The following is a 19,904-nucleotide window of genomic DNA, read 5'->3' as shown; positions in this document are numbered from 1 at the left end:
ACAGAAAATGCACCCTTGGCATTTGTTCCACCTGACTCTCCTGGTTCTATCCACTTCTCTGTTTTGAGGGGGAAGCAGGGCCAGAACTAATCCTCAGCAGAAATGAGACAGAAACAGCTTCTGGGCAGAGACCTCTGAGTCTGTCCACTGCTTCCCTCTCAGCTTCTTACCTTTGATGTAGACCCTGGGCAAAATATTTTGGAAGGGAGCAGCATGCAGCAAATCACAAACTTCTTCCTGGGACTGAGGCAGGAAGAAAGAAAGATAAAGTAAGTTAAAAAATACCTGTAGGGGTTGAGTGTATGGCTTAGGGGCCTGAGCAACACTACAACAACTCATGTCTATGGCACCTATTCAAATCCAACCCAACTCAGTAGTAACTTCAACAGTTTAAACCTAAATGAACTAAGACTGGAAGAAATACCTCTCACCTCAAGCCAGGAAGTTTTCTTAACCGAAGTAAGTTACTTCCTGCCTGTACAAGGCCAGAGATTTACGTTTATTTTCTGTGCCACTCACTAGCACTGCAGAAGAGGGGATGAAGAACGCAGAGGTTTCAGCTCCATCTTATCCTGGTGACTTCCTGCTGTTTATTTTTACAGAGTGCCAGGTGGAAATTACCTTTTGGCTTAGTTATTTTAGGATGTATATGTGTAAAATATACCTATGCATGGCTTTACTGCATCATGTAAAACATCAGTCTGAAATTATTTGGTTGTTCTAGTTGGTGTAGGCACCAGGGACAATAATACAGAAGTCCAGAGAGGAATAACATCATGAGATGCCACCTGAGAGAATGCATGCTGATGTACTTGAGAAAAAATAATCCCAAACACAGATGTACAAGGAGAAGAAACCTAGAAATAGGCAGGTGGAGACTGAGGAGTGATGGCTGACAGTACATTGTATGCAAGTCTGCAATGGGAAACAGCAGCAAGGAAACCAAAGCTATTTAACACAGAGGCACTGAATCACAACAAGGCATCAGTTTTCACCTACAAAAATCTAGTTCCAGGACATGCTTTCAGTTCTGAGCTTATTGTAGATATATTGACACACTTGAAAGCAGGTCATGACAGCACAGCAAAAGATATTTGGGAGCTGGATGGAATGACTCAGCTGAGTCTGTTTGGGATGCAACTTCTAGCCAAGAGGCAGAGAATAGTGTAGCATGGAGCTGCAGGATGCTGCACTGGCACATGGATGCTGGGATGAGAGCAAGTTTGTGGGAGTGCAGTTTGTGACACAGTGCTGGAGGGACACAACAGTCTGGGGTCCCTCCATGGGCATAGAGATGCTGATTCTAACAGAGTGTGCCTGTCATCTTGGCTGTTTTGCTTGTGAAACCCTGTTTGTTCATACACAAATTACCTTTCAATGTTGCTTCCCTCTGATAAGTATTTTCACCACTTGTAGCCTGCATTTACCTGATATCTATCCCCAAATTATTTGTGGTATTAATAGGTCTCCTCTGAAAGGCTCTTTACCTGAGAGTAAGAATTCTGCTTAGAAGTTTATTCCCAAGCAACCCCTCATTCCTCAAACTTAAACAATAAAAAGGGGGTAGAATGGAGCAGACTGCACATATTCACTAGAGCAAATAGTGAAGATAGAGTCTCTGCAAGCAGCCTTAGATCATTCTAACACCTATGAAGATAACTGCACCCTAAAAGCAATTGCTCCTGCTGCACAAGAGTTCATTAGAGGGAAAATCTTGTTACATGATGGCTATAGGCACCTGACATCTTTCAGTGAGTGAGAACTAGTGAACTAGTGCCCAATGCATGCAAAATGGCTTTATCCTCTGAATCTATTTCTGTGTGAAAAAACAGGGGATCAAAAAAGGGAGAGACTTTGGCTGGCATAGAGAGTGGGCAGAGGTAGAATCTGATAGGCAGACTTCCTAAAAGGACCCTCAAATTCTTACTATTTTCTTTATTTTTCTGCTATTCTAAAATGCCAGTATGCTGCTGATATAAAACTCCTGGGACTGGGGGAATACTTTTAGATTGACATGAGAGATTTCTAAAAGAAACCATTCTCTGTTCCTTAAGTGTCTGTTTAAAGGGAAGAGGCAAATGCACTACATCTAGCAAGAAATCCAACACTGAGAACAGCAGAAAGCAATGACAAAATCACAAAAGGAACAGAAACTGCCAGGATATAGTTAGCAACTTTGGACATTCTATAAAACAAAGCCAAGCTGCTAGGTGATCTACATCTCAAGGTTTCTTACTCTTATATAACTACTGCTTACTGAATGTGTTTGATACACCATATCAGGAACTAAACATCTTTATGTCTGGGGGTAAAATGCAAAGGAAAGCTCAGAAATATCCATTTTATGGACATACTAAGATTTTCAGTTTTCCCTGTGCTCTAAGGTTGAATAAAACTTGGAATATGTGGACTTCTTTTTTGAAGAAAGGTTTCACTCTGAACAAAACCTTCTGGCTTCTCTTGGAAATCCCATCTTATGCTAAGAAGTCATTCTGAAGTGTTTCTGGAAAAACTGGAACAACCCTGCCAAAACCATTATGAGATAAAATACGCATTTTTAGTGTAAAATAGTGATGCTGAACATGCCTCAGGTGGCCCTATGCCAAACTGTGAGATAAATTCATTACCAAGTAAATTGATTAAGTGAAAAATTAGAAGCTAAGATCACGTGTAGCACTGAGCCACAGCCTTTGCCCCATATCAGAAAGGGCATCACATAAACTGAGAGGCTGACTTGTCATGCACGTGCAAAACACTTTTGCAGGGGAAAATACCAAATTTTCACTCCAGCTAAGTTTTCAGTGAAGAGAAGTCATACAAAACGTATGGTAAGATTTTTTGAGATTTCCTTCCTGTTGAATTACTTTGTCCTTATCACCCTTAGTATCAATCAGGTTTTTTATTGCACTGGCACCCCAAAAGAGCTGAGGGCTCAAATCTACTTCTCACTGTACAAATATGTATGTAAGAAGTATTGATCCCTGCCCAGAGAGCTTACAATCTAGAAAGAAATTCCAGTTGGTTTTATTTCTGAGAGGGATGAACATGGGGTAGCTTTGGGTCCAAGAATTAAATCTAGATCTTCCAGTATTCAGATTCTCCTTCAGTAATCCCAAATGCCAGTGATCAAGTGCCAATCCATACCATACCCGTGGATATACCCACAGACCCCAATCACACAGCCCCAGAGAGGCCCTGAGCACATGACAAGCTGGAGAGTAACATTTCCAAAACTCTTCTGTTGAAGAACCCACTTTCACTTATACTCTTGAGTTGGCAATTTCAAGTACAATCTGTTGGTGCAGTGGTTTTTGCCTTACCAAAGCCTGCTCGATAAGGAGGCAGAAGAGAATGGCATTGCCCACTTCTCTGAGGCTCTGGAACACATCGGTCTTCAGCTCTGCATATTCAATGATATCCTTCAACTGATGGTGGAAAAACTCCAGGATTCCTTAGACAAGGAAGACAAGGAAGGAAGGCCAGAAATGTGAGAGCAGAATCACTCTCTGATAAGTTGGATAAAAAGACAATCAGTGCCTCATATTTCCTTCATCACAAATTGTAAGGTGTAACTGCTAAATGGATAGATGGAGACTGGCACTGGGGAGAAACAGAATGCAGTGTTTTTCCCTGCTTTCAGTAATCCTTAGGAAACAGGGTCCTTTAACTCATCAGAGTTAAGAAAAGATTCAAGGCTGCAGCAAACGTATTGCTGCTGGCTCGTGTATACCAGCCAGAATTTCCCCAGCCAGCTCAATGACAGACTGCAGTCATGCTGCAAGAAAAATCTTTGCATCAACTATTTACAGCTTTTGAAAAATATCAGTGATCTTGCAATAATAAAAGCTCACAAAAGCCTGAAAACAAAACAGAAACTACCAAAAGACATTCCCTTATCAGCCATCTGTGTGTTCAAAGGGAAACTTCCAACAGGAGGCTTTCCTGGAAAAGTTTCCTATACATGTTCCAGTGTCAACAGCAAAGCAGATCAAAGTGTGTCTCAGCAAGCCTGGCTGCATGTTGCACTGCAATGTCAGTGCCAAACCTTGTTTAATATTATTAGTGTGTGCCTGAGTAACTGCTGTACCATCACTTGGGTGAGCTCTTGCTCAAGCATCTCTCTGCAGCACCCACCTGGAGAGCCATACTCGTGCCTTGGCAAGCGGCAAATCTTGGGCATTACTTCAATCAGAGTCTTCACATACTGCAGGATGGTGCCTTGTAGCTGTAGGGGACAAAGAGGGGACAATGACAGCTTCTGCTGGCATTGGTTTTGAAAGAGGCTGCTTGTGGATGGGTCCACATCTGACAGTACCAGATGAAACTTCAGCTGGAGTCCAAGAAGAGTTTGCTTAATTTGGATTTCACTCAAACATAAAAGTCAGCCCAAGTGTATGGATTTAGAGTGCTTTTAAAGCTTCCTCCCAAATAATAAATCACAGACCTGTGGATTTTGACTTCAAAATACAGCTTGCTGTGTTTGCATTGTTTGCAGCTGAAATCCAAACAAAGCTCAGTCTTAGACCCAGCTGGATCACCAAGGCTGCTAACGGAGTCATTCCCCAGCACAGTAAATGCTGCTTATACCTGAAGAATCATCATTAGATACCCAAGAGTTTAAAAAATAATTTACATGCATGTAGAATGTGTTTCTGCAGATTTGATGTTTTGAACTAATATAGACAAGAGCAAAATATATTTCTTGGCTGATAGTGCTTACTTAATTCGGAGTTATACAGCTGCATCCTGTAGATACATTATAAGGAATTATGCACTGAACACTAATGAACCAAATGTAAAATCTTTGTGCTGAATACTGTCTGATCTCACACACCAGGTACAGCAATTTCAGCTAAGTGACACAAATTGCATCTTCAATAACTGGTGCTTTACAGTAGGGACACTGTAAGGAAACATAAATTTGAGATTTTCAGTTTTTACATTGCTTTGGTAGACAAGCTAACAATGATGTCATTGCAGTCAAAACAGAATTTAAATATTTATCTTTTCTTTTGATATAGCAAGGGGTTTAGTAGAAAAGCATGATCTGAGCAATGATAGATCTTTACATGCTCTCTCCTCACTTCCTAATAATCAGTATTGTCAGTGCCCTTGGGGAACAAATGAGATCATTTCCCTTACATTACCCTGCTGAAAAAGAATAAGGAACTAGGAAACAGGGCCACTGGCAGCCTGGCTTCAGAATAACTGAAGGAAACGGACAGTGTGGCTTGAATAAGGACTAAGCCATGGCAGGGTTTTCTTATAAAAACATAGTAAATTGGTTTCATCAGTTTTGCTGCCTGCTCTCTACCTTCCAGGTGTTCTCACCAGGCAGTGGGACACAATGCTATTGCTAAACATGAGCTCATGTCTTGAATGTCTCCCAGACTGCAGTGCAGGTATTTCTGAGGGACCAGGAATGCCACATCCCACTCGATCACTTCCCAGTGGCTTTTAGCAAAGCAGCCAACTCCACCACCCCCAGAGGGAGGGGGCTGATCACAGTTAACACTTCAGGATGATGGGAACACTCCATCATGCCTCAGGAATCACTGGGATGCCTCAGCAGCAGTGAAAATCAGACCATTAATAAAAGTGTTTCAGTGTGAATTAAAGGGCATGAAGGTGCCCCTGAGCTGACTGTCCAATCTCCACTTCTCAGGGCATTGAGGTTTCTCCATCAGGAGGGGCAGGCTCAGAATTACCAGGCTCTTGACAATCTTCAGCAGCTCTTCCATGACCACAGCGATGCCTTGATATCCAAGAAGCCTGCAGATTGTCTTGAAATGAGGGGGTCCCACAAAATTGCGGTAGGAGCTGTAGATGTGACTGTAGGCAATGTTGAGAGGCTGAGAAATAAGAAGCACAATGAGAGTTAGACAGGAGCATTTACCAGGCCTGCAAGTAATTCTTTTATCATAGTATTATGTTCCATCACTTCAAAGAACTTTTAAGGAAGAGGAGAAATAGTAATATCCATGACAATTCCCATGACTTTTACTTCTTCTAGCAAAGAGGAGATTGCTCTTCTTCCTGTGCAGCCAAGATATATTCCAATCTCTCACTGTCACATCACCAAAAAGCTTTAGATACAGGTAAAACAGAGAAGTTTGGGTTTGTTTTTTTTGTTTGTTTGTTTGTTTGCTTTCTAGCTTTTTTCCCTATGGACACTTGCTCTAAATATGACTTACTAAGAAAAGTAGGAAATGTGTACATTCTGTACATAGGGGCTGTGCTGTGGCCAAAATCATCACCCAGATGGAAGCCAGTAACCTGCCAAGGCCCCAGCCCAGCTACCCTCTTGCTGAGTTTTGTTGCTGCAGCTTCTGCAATGCATCATTCCAGTTCTGGCATCCCCAGAAAGTACTATGCTGTAGGGGTGATCCTGGCAGCCCTGAGATGGCTCCTCACAGCTTCCTCTCATGCCTTCATGCCTTCCTTTCATGCCTTTCTATCAGCTCCTTTACTCAATTACTTCCCCACATTTAGCACACTGTGGCTTGTCCAGACAATGGGGTGACTAAATATCCCTATTTCAGTGGGCTTAGGAATCCATCCTTATTTGTGGAAGTGTCTTTGCTACTCCATGGCCAGGAGACAGGCCTTCTCTCTGCTTTCCTGCCATGGTCCCCTGAGTTGGGTTACCATTGGTATACAGTTGTGGAGCCACTGGTCAGATTTTCCCTATAACAGGGCTGACATTTCACTGTACAGGCAGTGAGCAGCAATGCTGCTGCACTCCCTTGCCTCCCAGTAGGATAATGGGACTGGAGAGCAGCTTTCAGCTGGGCTTTTCCCTCAAGCTGGGAGGGGTTCACCAATTGAGCCTCACTGGGAGAAAATGCATTTTAGGACATGCATTGGCTGCAGATGAGCAGGATGATTTATTGCCACCTCTGTGCAGGATAAGGCAGGTTCATGGAGCACGTTAGCAGCAGGCTTGCATCTAAAAATAATACTCTGACAGCAATTAAAAATATGACCCCATTTAAGGGTAAGATACACAAGTGGTAAAGACTGTAGGATATAAAAAATTACACCAGTGGGTATTTTAAGACAAAACAGCTGAAGGCACAAGCTGGCTGCTTGGCACCACAGCAGACACTTCCACCCTCTCAGAGAGCAGCAGCAAAGCCAGATTTTGACAGCTGTTCAGAGGTTTTGCTGTTTTCAGGAGCAGCAGCTGCCAAAGATGCTGTGGTGGTTTGCCCCACCTTTGGTTTGGAACTAAAGATGCAGGTTTGGGGGCTGGGAGTGCAGGCAGGCTGGGATTTGAAGCACAGGGCAGAGATTTTAGTGTTCCATTCTATGCCCACAGGTCTGAGGGACAGTCATTTGTACTTGGAAGCATGTGGCAGAAGCCCCCAAATTATGATATTGGGCATGCTCTGGAACTGATTCAGTAACAAATGAAGCAAAATGAGAACCAGTTTCATTTCTACATCTTTTAGCATGTTGGACATCACCCAGACCTGTCTGAGCTCACATGAGGGAAGGCAGAGAGAGATATAGCAGACAGATAATACAGCCTGTGTCTGAATCCCCTTAGAAAAATAAAGAGCTAAAAAAGGATTTGCACAGAGCACAAGACTAGTCCAGGCTCCCAGCCAACCCAACTTCAGTGTGACAGCTGAGATAGTGTCTAAGAAAGTGAAAACTAATTCTAACCAGAACTGTCAGAGAAGGATCTCTAAAATAAAGCCAGAGGCATGGTATGGAGAGAATAGGGAAAAACAACAGCAAAACCACACTCAATTTGTTTCTTACTTGGTTTTTGTTTAACATGGTAACGTATCCTGCACCTTGGCACTCATTCTGTTAGTGAGCCAGTCCTTGTACTACTTTCTTCCTAAACAAAATACGTCCAACACCCACCTTGTGGCTGTTCTGGCTCATTTACTGACCTTGGATCCATACAGGTAATATGGCTGAACATTGGCTGGCTTGTCCCTCTGGGGTTCCTGTGTGAATGGGATTGCTGTCCTCACAAACCTGTGGTGGGCATGGAGATGGGGAGGAAAAGGTCAGTGCCTGATTAACTGTGCTGAGTGCAGATACAGCAGTGTCTAGGATGAACTGCAGTTGCAAACTAATTAGCAATTAATCACTTGAGCTACATGATCTGTAATGCAAACTCCCTGCCCAATCTTTTGGTAGTGTAAAATGTCATTTTAACCTAGTAAAGGTAAGGTTTCTTCTCATTTGGAGCAGGCAAGAAACCCACATATGAGCAGCTACCACAGCTCTGCTGCTCAGTAAACCAATTCACTACACCGAACTAGCTCAGTTGTTTTTAATCACTGTGTTACTGTTGCTTAGATTTGTTAAGAACATTTTCAAGGTCAAAGGGAGCTGGTGGCTTTACCTTCATTTTAAGTACAACTGTTGCATCCCATAGGGAATGCAAATCCCACTGCAATTTTACGTGTCAGGTTTGACATTTTGGAAAGAAAGACAGGGACTTCAGGTGCTCCCTGCCTTGCTTTTCCTCCTCACCTGTTGGTGGATCCATTGTAGCAGTAGTTGGGTAGAAAGTCAAAGTTGAGCTCCCAGAAGACATGGAGGGTGATGCGCCCATAGGGAGCAGAGACATTGTGGTTGGCCTCCCTGAACATGGCATCAAAGCTGTCCAAAGTCATGTGTTTGCACAGCAACCTGTGAGTCAGGCGGTTTATTTCCAAGAGCCACTCCAGCTCCTGCAGCACATAAAGCAGCAGCAAATGCAACATTTAACCAAGAGGACAAAAGAAAGGGCTGATTTCATTGCCAGGTGAATGATTTTTATATTCGCATACAAAGAACTTTCCACGTTGGGAAGCAGCAAATGCTAAAGACATCAGTTTAACTCAGTGGCTAAGGCCAACTGCACTTCTACTAACGGGGGTGCTGGTCCAACATCTTCTAAACCTACTTGAAGAAAAACTGATTTGTTTCCTACACAAACTTTTCTACTTCCACTGGCTGGCTTTGACAACAGAATCCTTCAGAGGTTGAAACTGGTAATTTTACACTACTTGACCCTCATGCTCCTATAACATACCAAAGGCAGCAAATCCTGCACACACCAAATTATTTTTCATCCACAGGGAAAATACAGTCAAAATTTCCTTCTCCCAGGACACAGGACTCTCCCATATGAACTCTGCAAAATCTAACTGCTGGCTGTCACCTTATGTTTACAGATACTTAAAGGTTCAATAATAATGCTATTAAAGCTTAATAAACAGAAATAGTAGAGACTCATCAGCATAAAAGAAAACATATGGCTGCCTGAAACCTACTGTAGGTGGGAGTTGAAGCAGAAAACTGTCAACTATGTATCCATAGCAGTGTATTATTCTTTCTATTCATACTTGCAGTCAATAACAGTTCTTACCACTATGGATGTCAGGTCCTCACTCTCAAAGCGGCTGATGGCCTGGTCTAATGATTTGTACATTGCTGCTGAGATACGCTGGGTAATGAGCCTGTTCAGGTCAATTGATCTACCCAGCAACTGGGAAAAGAAGAGATTTGCATGTTATATACATTATATACAGCTGGTGAAAAGTCTGCTTAAATGTGAGTGGCGATGCAAACACTTTACTTAACATTTAAGTTAACTTTAAGTACACTATACTTAAACATTTAACATTTACTTAAGCATTTACTTAACATTACTTAAGATGGAAGGAAGGAAATGCAGAGCATAACTTCTTTTCCCCTCAAGCCCCATGCCCTGAGTGCAGTTTCAAAACTAGGTTCAATCCTTCTCACTCCAGCACTGGCCTCTATTGAGCCCAGCACTGGGATGCCAGTCACCAACAAAAGCAAGACTGGGATGCCAGTCACCAACAAAAGTATGACAGACCAAGAGCTATGAGAACCAGGGGTCTGTCACTTCCACTGTACCTGGACATGCCTCTGCTTCAGCAGCGTTTCGTAGCGGTTGGATGGTGGGTATGGAATAATCACCCCATAATTCTTACATTCAGCCCGGAAACGTTTGTCCAATAAGACACTGAAAAAGAGAAGCAGAGTCAGGAAAAAAAACCAGAAATGGATCTTTTTCAGAGTTGTTTTCATCCTTCTTTTCATCTTGCTCTGAGTGACAAGAAATTTCCACACGCTAATAAATTCACTTTCACTACTAAATCACAAAGCAGTGGTTTCTGGGGACTGACATGCTACTGTCCATAATTTTAACTTTTATGGCTAAAGCATTCAAAAAGATAAAACACTGAGTGGAATGGTATCACGAGTGCCAGGTACTGGGCTGCTTCCACAGGTGTGCTCCCTCCTTGAAGATCTGCTGTGGGAACATTTGGTCAGTGATATTGATTGCTCTCTAAAGGCAAATTTGAGGCTAGACACAGAAGTCCTTGAAGAATTGCACCAAAGACTTGGTTCACCTTTGGGGACAGGAGAAGGGAACTCTCATAAGAGATCATTCATGTTCTTCTTGTTTAGAAGGATGTTTCACAAACAGCCTATCTCCCTTCAAGGGATCAAGCACCTCTGCAGAAGTCCTAGAGTCTGGTTTGATGTGTGACCCAAGATACTGAGTACCCTTCTGGCCTTCACAAGTGCTGCTGCTTTACTAGGCTCAGGACAAGTGCATGTTCCTGTTCTTTAGAGATAGGAGGTATAAAATGGTATAAAAATATGCATCAACCAAGGACAGGTCTTCAGCAGGCTTAATTTTATTTTATGCTGCTCTTTCAAGCTTTACTCGGACACTTGCTTAGGATGCTAATTTTTTTTTTTCTTCACTTTTAATCAAGTCTCCTTGCCATCTTTAATTCATTTCCCCCATCTACACTGGTCTGACACAGATAGGCAGCTCTGTGGCACAGGAATGATCTATTTTGTCATGTCTACTTGCAGCAGCAGCTACTCCCTGAGGGGAAACTTTTGGTTAACAGCCAAATTTGGATGCAGTGCTATCATCACTCAGCAGCAGCAGTCAGGCTCTCCTACCTGCCAGCCATTGCTTTATAATAGGCAAAGATTTGATCTGCCAGCTTGTACACAAACTGATCAAAGCACAAATTCACCTGAGGGAGAAAGAAAAAAACATCATGAGGGTGTCACCAACATAGAGTAGCTCCTTCCTAGGCATGCAAGATCAATACAAGTCAATGCAGAACTCTAATACATGCATGTATGTCACTCTACCTAAAAACTGCATTGCAATTCTTGAATGCTAAAGCTAAGCAGAAAACTGCAGTTACATCTCTCTCCTAGATTCTGCAATGTTCTTAGAGGTCCCGAACCCCAATCCCAAATCATCCTTCTCTATCAGGGATAACCCCAATCCCAAATCATCCTTCTCTATCAGGGATAACCCCAATCCCAAATCATCCTTCTCTATCAGGGATCTCTGGTTTCTCATTTTCTTCTGATATGTCATAACCCTCTCCTTTAAGAGACTCTTCCATGATCCCCATGTTTGACAGCCTTTGGCTTCCACTGTTCCCCCTGGCTACAGCTGAGATAAAGCACTTCATCAGGAGAGTCTGTAAACTCTGAAAATTTTTATAATCTGAAAACTTCTCAGTCTGATAGGGTATGTTTTTCAGGAGATGCCTGTAATGAATTCATTGAACCGCCAGGCAGGGCTGTCAGGCAGGGCAATGTGACCCCAGTGAGCTCTTTCCATGCAATAGGAATTAAGAGAACTTACTTCAGCTTCAATTTCATCGTACAGGAACTGCTTTTTGAACTTGGTCAAGGCGTAGTATGCACTGTCGTTATAGAGGTCCAAGGGGTACAGTACATACCTGAGGGCAGGAAGATAGATTACATCTTAAATTAAGTTTGAAGCATATCAGTGTAAACAGCAGCCAGTGCACATGCTCTGTTTGGTGCAAAAAATGCTTTTTCTGACTTCACCTTCACTATCTCCAGACACCCAAATACCCCTTCTTGCTCCTTGAGTCCTGCAGGAAGCAGCCAGAAGACATTTTAACTTGAGCTAACTCCTTCTCTGCTCTTAAAAAAAAAAAGCTTTCATTCTGCCCTCATTCCACAGAGTGCTCTGAAAATGGCTAGAGGAAGATATTTCAAACATAATTACACTTGCATAAGAGCAATTCCTCTCAGCATTTACCATGTATACATATATAAAAAAAACAACTTCAGGTAACTTAACCAGGGCCTTTTAATTGCACATCCTTTCTGAGTGCTGCATGCAGGGGACAGTACCACCATGTTGTGCCCACATCCAAACTGAGCAGTTACCAGCTGATGGTTTATGATGCTTAAGTCCAGTGCCAGGAAGTTGTCTGTGTTCATCTGCTAATGAGGTATTCATACAGCACACATTATTGGGACAGCAAGTCAAGAAACACCTATTTTTCCCTCCTGCATTAAAAGGACTGTTTATCACCAGCCTGCCTTTCTCGAAAACAAAATCCTAAACCCCAGTGCATGCACAGTCCCACCACAGCCCATTAAACTCTTACTCCATCATGGAGGGTTCTTTGGTTTCCAGAATATGGTCTGTGAGGATCCAGGGCATGGACATTTCGATGGGGAACTGGATGCGGCGGCCCATGGTCAGCTCCAGGAAGAATTCCCGGAACCAGAGCTGGGAGAGGTCACAGCACTGCTGCAGTGCTTCTGAAATGCAGAGGAGATCCCCCCAGCAGGAGGGCACCCATGTTACTACAGGGATGGCAGTGAGGGACCCTCCTTGGATCATTCCTTTTGCTCTAGAGCTCCAGGGAGAACATTTCAATAGCTCAGAATTACCCTTGAAGATTTCTGTCATGCTCAGAGTCTCAGAAGTTTGTTTGGGACAGAAAGAAAACTCTAGTCCTAGAAAATAAACTATGTGGCTATTTGCCATTGTTTACTCATTCCTGTTCACATGATTACTACCTAGAAACACACCTGAAGCAGGCAGAAGTAGGACATTTGGAGAAATTCAGGAAAATCTTTTGCATATGTCAAGGAGAAGCAAAGCTGATCTACCTTTTTCATTCTGAACATGCAAGAGCTGGATTCAAGCCTCCCTCTGCCATAATCTTACCACTGATATTGAGAAGGTGGGTGAAGAAGAAGGACTGCTTGTGGAACTCCTCAATGGCCAAGACTATAGGCCCATCCAAGCTGCTCCTCAGAGTCTTCTTTGAGCCACTCTTGTCTGCTATGAGAGACTCCAGCATGGTCCGCACCATGTAAAGCTTTGGAAGAAAGTTTAATTGCAGTTACCACTCCCCAGTGAGACAGTGTTGCTCTGCAACAAAAAATAACACGTCTCCCAGGTACCTACTACTCTCTACACCCATAAGCCACTATCTTTCTGAGTTAGAAATAGTTAAAATTCTGTAAAAGGAGGCTTTGGGAACTACACAACAAATTAGGCACCAAAGCCACATTTAAGACTCAGCAGTGTGAAGACTTTGTGGAACAGACAACAGAAACAGCTGATTAGCTCAAGGTGGGAGACTTCTACATGGCTGTAAGACCATTAATTCCCTACACAGGAGACAGACATTCACATACCTGTGTACTGGAAGGTCCTACTGCTCGTCGTGGGACTTTAATGTCAAATCCACCTTTAGGATCCTTCTCACCTCTCAGGCAAGGATCATTTGGAGGCTCTCGACCTCCTTCCCAGTCACAGATAGTCTTCCGAATTGCCTGAAGTACACTGGAGTGGGTAGGAGAGGAAAGTAGGGCTTAAGCTTGATGCTAATCTGAGATGAAAATATTCCCTGCTGTGAACACATGGGAAGAAAAGCACCTAAGGTGGGAGGCCACACTGTCATTACTGGGGGGTCATGCCCTGAAGTGACCTTGGGAAGAGCTTTTGTTGGCTGTGTGCAGGGCAACATTCTTATATAGTACAGATGTGAACCACAAATCAATACATGGGCTTTGCATCACATTCAAGAGGGACAGACTCACCTGATCAGAACATTTTTCTTCTTCCTGACTGCCTGCCGCAGAGGCTCTCTCAGGGTCACCTGTGCAAAGTCCTGCAGGGCTGCATAGATGGTGTTGCGGATGGCTTGGTTAAAGACACTCTCCATCCGGCCCATCAGCACTTGCAGACCTTTGATCATGGCAATTACCTGATTAAAAACAGATGTATTTGCTATTTTCCCATTGTACGATGAGGTCCATATCTCAAATATTATAAGAATTTGGACAAAATTAATTTTACTCAAGTGACATAGGTCCAGTGGCTGTTTTTTCTGATAGCTGCTTAACAGATCACAACAAGCTGAGGACAGCATTTATGCCACCAGTTGCTTATAAATGACCCTTGTCCCTAGGTAGGCTCTGTTTCCACTCCTGGTCTCTTTACATCTTTAATAACACACAGTCCTAAGAAACTGGACATGCTCCACATGTGGGTACAGCTGTGTGTCTTGCAGACCTGCATCTGCACCAGGGCATAGCCATCTTGTACAAGAGCACAGTGACAATTCTTAGGAGGTAGTGAACCACAAAATTAAGGCAATATTCAAATGACCTTGGACTCTGGAAGGAAAAGGAAGCTGTGAGGGTCTTCCCCAGTGAGGGTCAGAGTACTATTCCCACTGTTCACAGACAGCCAGACCAGGAGTTCATGGGTCCTTGGGAATGGCTGAGAATCCCTTATCTCACTTGAACACAGCTCCTGATCTTGCTCCTGATCACACTGCTCTGCAGCAAACACCCTTCTATTTCCAGAAGCGCTGACCCCCTTTTTCAGGTCAGGAGAGGCTTAATACAGCAATATTAAGTAAAAATAGAGGTTCTATACTGTCTTCCTCTAGCACACAAACACTGCATAAGAAGAGTAGGATCAGGAAAAGAGAGAATTGCTCTCATCATGCACTGGTGCAGTGCCCCTATTCCAAGAGGAACTCCAAAGAACTTTAGTGGCCCCTTAGTTTTGGGAAAATTAAGAGCTGCAGGGATGTTAGAACCCTTAATCCCTTAACGTGGGCCACAGGGAAGAGGAACTGTCTGAATATGGTGAGATGCCCTTCCCTTCTCTTCCCCTGACCTGAGGAACATGGACAGGAAACCAGCCCTGTCTGGTTCTTACTTTGTACAGTTGGCACCTACCTCCACAAAAGCAAACTTCTCTTCACTGGTGTAGTTGTACCGGGTGGCTCTCTCATATTCTTCTGCTGTTCCTGGACAATCCTTGTTACAGAATTTATCTGTGGGATGAACCAGTTTCCAAGAGTACTAGAAGATGGAAAGAGGCACTATCAGCAGTGTAATGAGTAAGAAGCCAGGCTGGAAAGACTGAAGAGAGCCCTGTGCCAGGAAAGCTCTCCTTAGACATCACTACAGTTATTTGACAATCCTTTAGGAGCAGAGTTTGGGGTTCTTCCTGGCTTTATTATCACTGTATCAAATTTTGATTTTGTTTTATGTGGGAGATTGCCAGTCATACAGGAATTTTGACATTCATGGACTTGTGTTGAGAAGAGGTTGAAATTTTCCAAATTAAGAATTTCCTTCATTGTTTAAGTTACAGTTTTACTTGCTCAATACCCAGACTTATCTCAAACAGTTGTCAGTACTTAATCAAGGCATTCAGGTCAGGAAAACAGTCACCCATTTCCTCTCAAACATCAGTGGTGACACCTCAGCACCTACAAAGAGTAGTTCAGGTCCAGGGTGAGATGATCAAGCTCTTTCTCCATTTAGTACACAGGGTGTTCAGGGCAATTACCTGCCTGATTATAGTGTTTTTCTTAATGGCTCAAGGTTAGATGGCATGAAAGCAAGCTCACCTCTCCACAGTCCTTGTTACATGCCATGTTAAAACATTTATGCTCACCTGGGAAGAGAAGGATGTTACACACTTACTGCTTCCATGGATGCACTCACCACTTCCATGACATGGGCACTCCATTTGGACAGCAGCTGCAATCCCCGTAGAGCAAGATCAAAGAGCTCCCTGTATTCTTCATCTGATTTCTGGCTGTCCAGTCCTGAGCCAGTGACCACCTGGAGAACATCACATCCCATTCCTTTTTGATGGTCTAATACAATTGAAAACCTTGAGAGTCCTTTAATGATTTAATATTCAAATAAGCACTTACAAATGCCAAAAAGAAAAGGACTAGGACTGCTAACAATTCATTGAATTAACACTGATGAATGAGGGTCACACGTTTGCAAAAAACAATCACAATGGCATCAGAGAGGGCCCTGATATTCAGTAATGAAAACAGAGACACTCTCATGAACTTTCCTGAAACCTCTGTTTTATAGAAAAAAACGATTTACAAGTCATGGGTGTTCTGCCACCTGCTGATAATAAACACTTGGTTGCAAAATTTTTCCTACTTCTTATTTCAGACAAAGCTGTAGCCAATGAGCAGAAGCTGTTGCAGTAGAGCTTCTGGTGCACATCATTTTGCACCTGCAGGGGCCTTTAAAAACTTGTTTTTTTATTGCTGGATTGAGAAGCAGGTCGTTTATCCTTCCCTCCTCAATGTATCCTTAGCAGATTACACTCCTCTTCCAGCCTTGTCTACCTACCAAGACTGCTTACTGTGACTTTGTGCTGAGTTTACCTCACTGTTGCTGTAGCGTGCGAGCTCTGAGATGAAGCGGATGTGATCATCTCGGATCTGGACCATCTGCTCACAGATGTTGTACTGGGGGCTTATGCTACTCTGAGTGCACGTCCACCTAGGCAAAAAAACACAGGTTTCAAGGACAGGACACAGAGCTTCTCTCAGATACCCCCAGGGGTAAAGTCTTGCACTCAACTGCTATCTTCACTTCAACATGCCCAAGACATGCCACCTTCAGGACAGATATCAGTCTATGTTGTCTTTTTCATGTCTCCTGCTGTTTGGGGTCTTCCAGAGGTGGTCTCACACAGCATGATGGGGACATTTGCCTCACCTTTCAGCCTGAATATCTCTGCTCCATCCACCGTGAAGGCTGCTCTCCATGTTGGGCTCACCTACCCCAGAGGCAGAGATGGCTCTTTCCCAGGCTGCCATTGGACAAGCTTTCATAGAAAGATGAACTGCAAAGACTCAACATCATTTGCATGCTTTCTACTAAACCTACAGATAATAATCCCCTTAGAGGTCATCCCTCCAGGTCTGAAATAGCTGGGTCACACTGCCTTCTCCTGCAGGGAAAGACTGCAATGGGCTAGTAAGGGAATATCCCTCCCACTCTTTTCTGTTCTGGCTCAAACTACCAGCTCAGTGAACAACCCTCAGTATAAATGACAATGATTAAATGAATTAGACTGTCATCTGCATTGAGCCACATGTTCAGCATAGCAATGTAATGATATCCTAAAAGAAGGCAGTGCTCCCCATCCAAAGGCACAGTGATACGAAGAAATGGTGCAGATCAGGTCTATTTAATTTAACATGTCCTTTTCCCACATTCATGTTAGCCACAGAAATGGAACCAGAATGACTCCGCCAAAATGCTTTGGGCAAGCAATTGTCTGTCATTGAGGCTTTCATGTCTTACTCTGTCATCAAAATGTAGAAGCTCAGATAATGCTTCCCCCCAAATAATTGTCCATCTTGTGATAGTCATCCCCCCCATCTAGATTGGCTGTACAAAAGGAAGGTGAGAAGCCCATCCCTGATATGGACATAGACATGAAGATCCATCACAACAGTTTACACGACACTTGTTGCCAATATTTGCAGTGGTAGAAGGTCCTCTAAGTGCTGAGCTATTTCCCTTGTGAAATCCATCCTCCCACAGTCCCATCACTCGTCTCTTACCCGTTTCAATGTCCTGTGCTCCCCACTGGACAATTGGCAGGTTGGCAGGAAAGGTCAGGGCTGCATCAGCCCTCCCTGCCACACATAGCCTAGTCCACAGTGTGGAAACAAAGCATCATGCAGAAAAAACAGACATTAATTCAATCTTCATGGAGAAAGGAAGGGAAAGAAAGTGACAAAAACAGTATTAGTAAGAAATGGAGATTATATGGAACCACCATGGCAGTTAGCGCTGGGAGTCCCATGCAATTTGCTGGGAAAGCAAGTGAGTGAGGAAGAAACATTGGTTAGTATGGTACAGCATACAGACCTGGTGAGACAGATTTCCAGACAGAAATTAAAATAGTGCACAGATAAACAGTCCACAAGTTGCCTTGGATTTAAGATGAGAAAATGAATGCAGCTAACACTGTTTCATTGAAATGTGCTTTTGGAATGATTTGGGATAGAAGGTGTACATTTTCAGATCACTTTTCCATTTTAAAATGAGTTTTCAGAAATATTTTTAAATTCACATGTGGTAGAATGTTAATATCCTTCAGTTTTCAATTTTAATTGAAACCTTTTGACAAGAAAACTTTTCCACCTTGTTTTCAGTTTTCTCACAAAAAATTAATCAGCACTTTTCAACCAGCCTTGGGGAGGGCTGTTCCTGGGTGAATCACACGGTGGGCAGAAAAGCTGGATGCTCCAGGGTGGAGGGGGCTGAGCACACAGAAGTAGAGAGATGAGGCTGCAGGTGGTTAGTTCCTGTCCTGCTGAAGATACAGCATGGATAGGCTGCTTTTCACTCTGTAAAAATCTGACTTCCATGCAAGATGTTCCCATGGGTGAAAGGCCACTCACTGGTGAAAGCCAGGCTGCAATCAGCCATTACAGCCAGACATAGCTCAGATGGACTTAGCTCACGTGTGGTTGCATAGGCCTTTTTGAGGACATCCAAACTTAACACTGCTTCTTCTAGCAATAACTGAGCATGATGCAAAGCTACAAATACAAGTGGGGGTCAGCACAGGCCTGGCTTGGTCTGAAATGATGCCTGCAAATTCATCTGATGGAAGCAGCAAACTGCCTGTGAACCTGGACTGGAAAGTAGTGCTGAGCACTGCCATGAAGACTCCATTTCTGCCCTCCTCACACAATATTAATTAATTTCCAGTGCCTCTGACCCACCTGGCTCAACACTCATTCCCAATGCCCTTCTTCACAAATCCTCCCTGAGCTATAGGAGATGCCCTGCCTACTGCAAAGAGGTCCACTGCTGTGTTCACGCTCTGGAGGATTTTGTCCCTGAGATGAAAAATGTGGATTAAAATCTCTCCAGAGCAGGGACACACTGCTCACACTCACACCTCACAAGCACTCAGTGGCTGCCCTGATCCACACAACAGCCACTTTTACTTCCTTCTGCCTTGCTGCTGGGCACCTTCCCAGCCCTTGCCAGGAGGAGCAGATGCAGAGGCTTGGCTGCTGCCCTGCCTGAGCACAGCGGAAGGTTACACGTAGGTTCAGAGCTGGCTGCACACTCACACACACACGTCAGGGAGATGAAGACATCTTCCCATGTAGGGACAGAGAGGTACACTCGTGCACACAGAGCTGGCAAGGACTCACACCTCACAGGAACACACACGGGGACCCATGCACACTGGAGAGTTGCAGCTCCCACGGCTTTCAGGACACACACAGAAGCCAAGAGACATTATGGCAGGCACTCACTTGGATTTGTTCTCCTCATAGTGAGCACTGGTCTTAATGTATCTGGCCAGTTCTATCTGCATATCGCCGAATAAAGGAACCACCTGCAGCTGCTGGAAAAGAAAACAAAAGATGGTTGAAACAGAGCAGAGAGAGGGAGCCCATGGACCCAGCACAATGCAAGGGACTAAGAAAAAGCATCCTGCACTTTGAAAGCTAGGGAAAGTGTCAGGCTGTTTAAAGCAAGGTGCAGACCTGGGTGCAAGGTCATTTTACACTTAGAAAGTGACTAAAAATGATCATAAAGCTTTTTGTGTGAGGATCACTCCCTGTGTGTGCTCTGGAGCCCTGGAGTCACCCATGCAGGCTGGTTTTTGCCAGAGTGGTTTGGTGATGTACTGAGCCAAAGGGAAAGTTCTTTTTACAAAAAAGAGAGAGAAACATATTCCTGAGTAGGGCTTATTGCCTCCCACCATAGTGCTCCAGGGGAACAGA

The 19,904-nt window shown here is 43.7% G+C and overlaps 1 protein-coding gene across 1 annotated transcript in view; it reads right to left on the bottom strand.

Annotated features, from left to right (window-relative positions):
* The window catches only part of CYFIP2 (cytoplasmic FMR1 interacting protein 2), a 41,641-nt gene that overhangs the window by 5,855 nt on the left and 15,882 nt on the right, over positions 1-19,904 (bottom strand). The window contains exons 10-27 of the mRNA XM_030459282.1: positions 19,431-19,522; positions 16,521-16,638; positions 15,829-15,948; positions 15,052-15,177; positions 13,900-14,066; positions 13,495-13,642; positions 13,019-13,172; positions 12,450-12,606; positions 11,669-11,765; positions 10,963-11,039; positions 9,895-10,003; positions 9,380-9,499; positions 8,500-8,699; positions 7,908-7,995; positions 5,709-5,852; positions 4,135-4,225; positions 3,321-3,451; positions 171-243 (exon numbers count right to left, since the gene is read on the bottom strand). Coding sequence (XP_030315142.1) covers positions 171-243; positions 3,321-3,451; positions 4,135-4,225; positions 5,709-5,852; positions 7,908-7,995; positions 8,500-8,699; positions 9,380-9,499; positions 9,895-10,003; positions 10,963-11,039; positions 11,669-11,765; positions 12,450-12,606; positions 13,019-13,172; positions 13,495-13,642; positions 13,900-14,066; positions 15,052-15,177; positions 15,829-15,948; positions 16,521-16,638; positions 19,431-19,522 — 2,212 coding nt within the window. The remainder of the gene's footprint in view (positions 1-170; positions 244-3,320; positions 3,452-4,134; positions 4,226-5,708; positions 5,853-7,907; positions 7,996-8,499; positions 8,700-9,379; positions 9,500-9,894; positions 10,004-10,962; positions 11,040-11,668; positions 11,766-12,449; positions 12,607-13,018; positions 13,173-13,494; positions 13,643-13,899; positions 14,067-15,051; positions 15,178-15,828; positions 15,949-16,520; positions 16,639-19,430; positions 19,523-19,904) is intronic.

This window comes from Calypte anna, chromosome 13 (assembly GCF_003957555.1).
Source record: "Calypte anna isolate BGI_N300 chromosome 13, bCalAnn1_v1.p, whole genome shotgun sequence".
In the NCBI taxonomy this organism is placed as follows: Eukaryota; Metazoa; Chordata; class Aves; order Apodiformes; family Trochilidae; genus Calypte; species Calypte anna.
The sequence above is the reverse complement of the archived record's forward strand: the minus strand, read 5'-3'. Positions and strand labels throughout refer to the sequence as shown.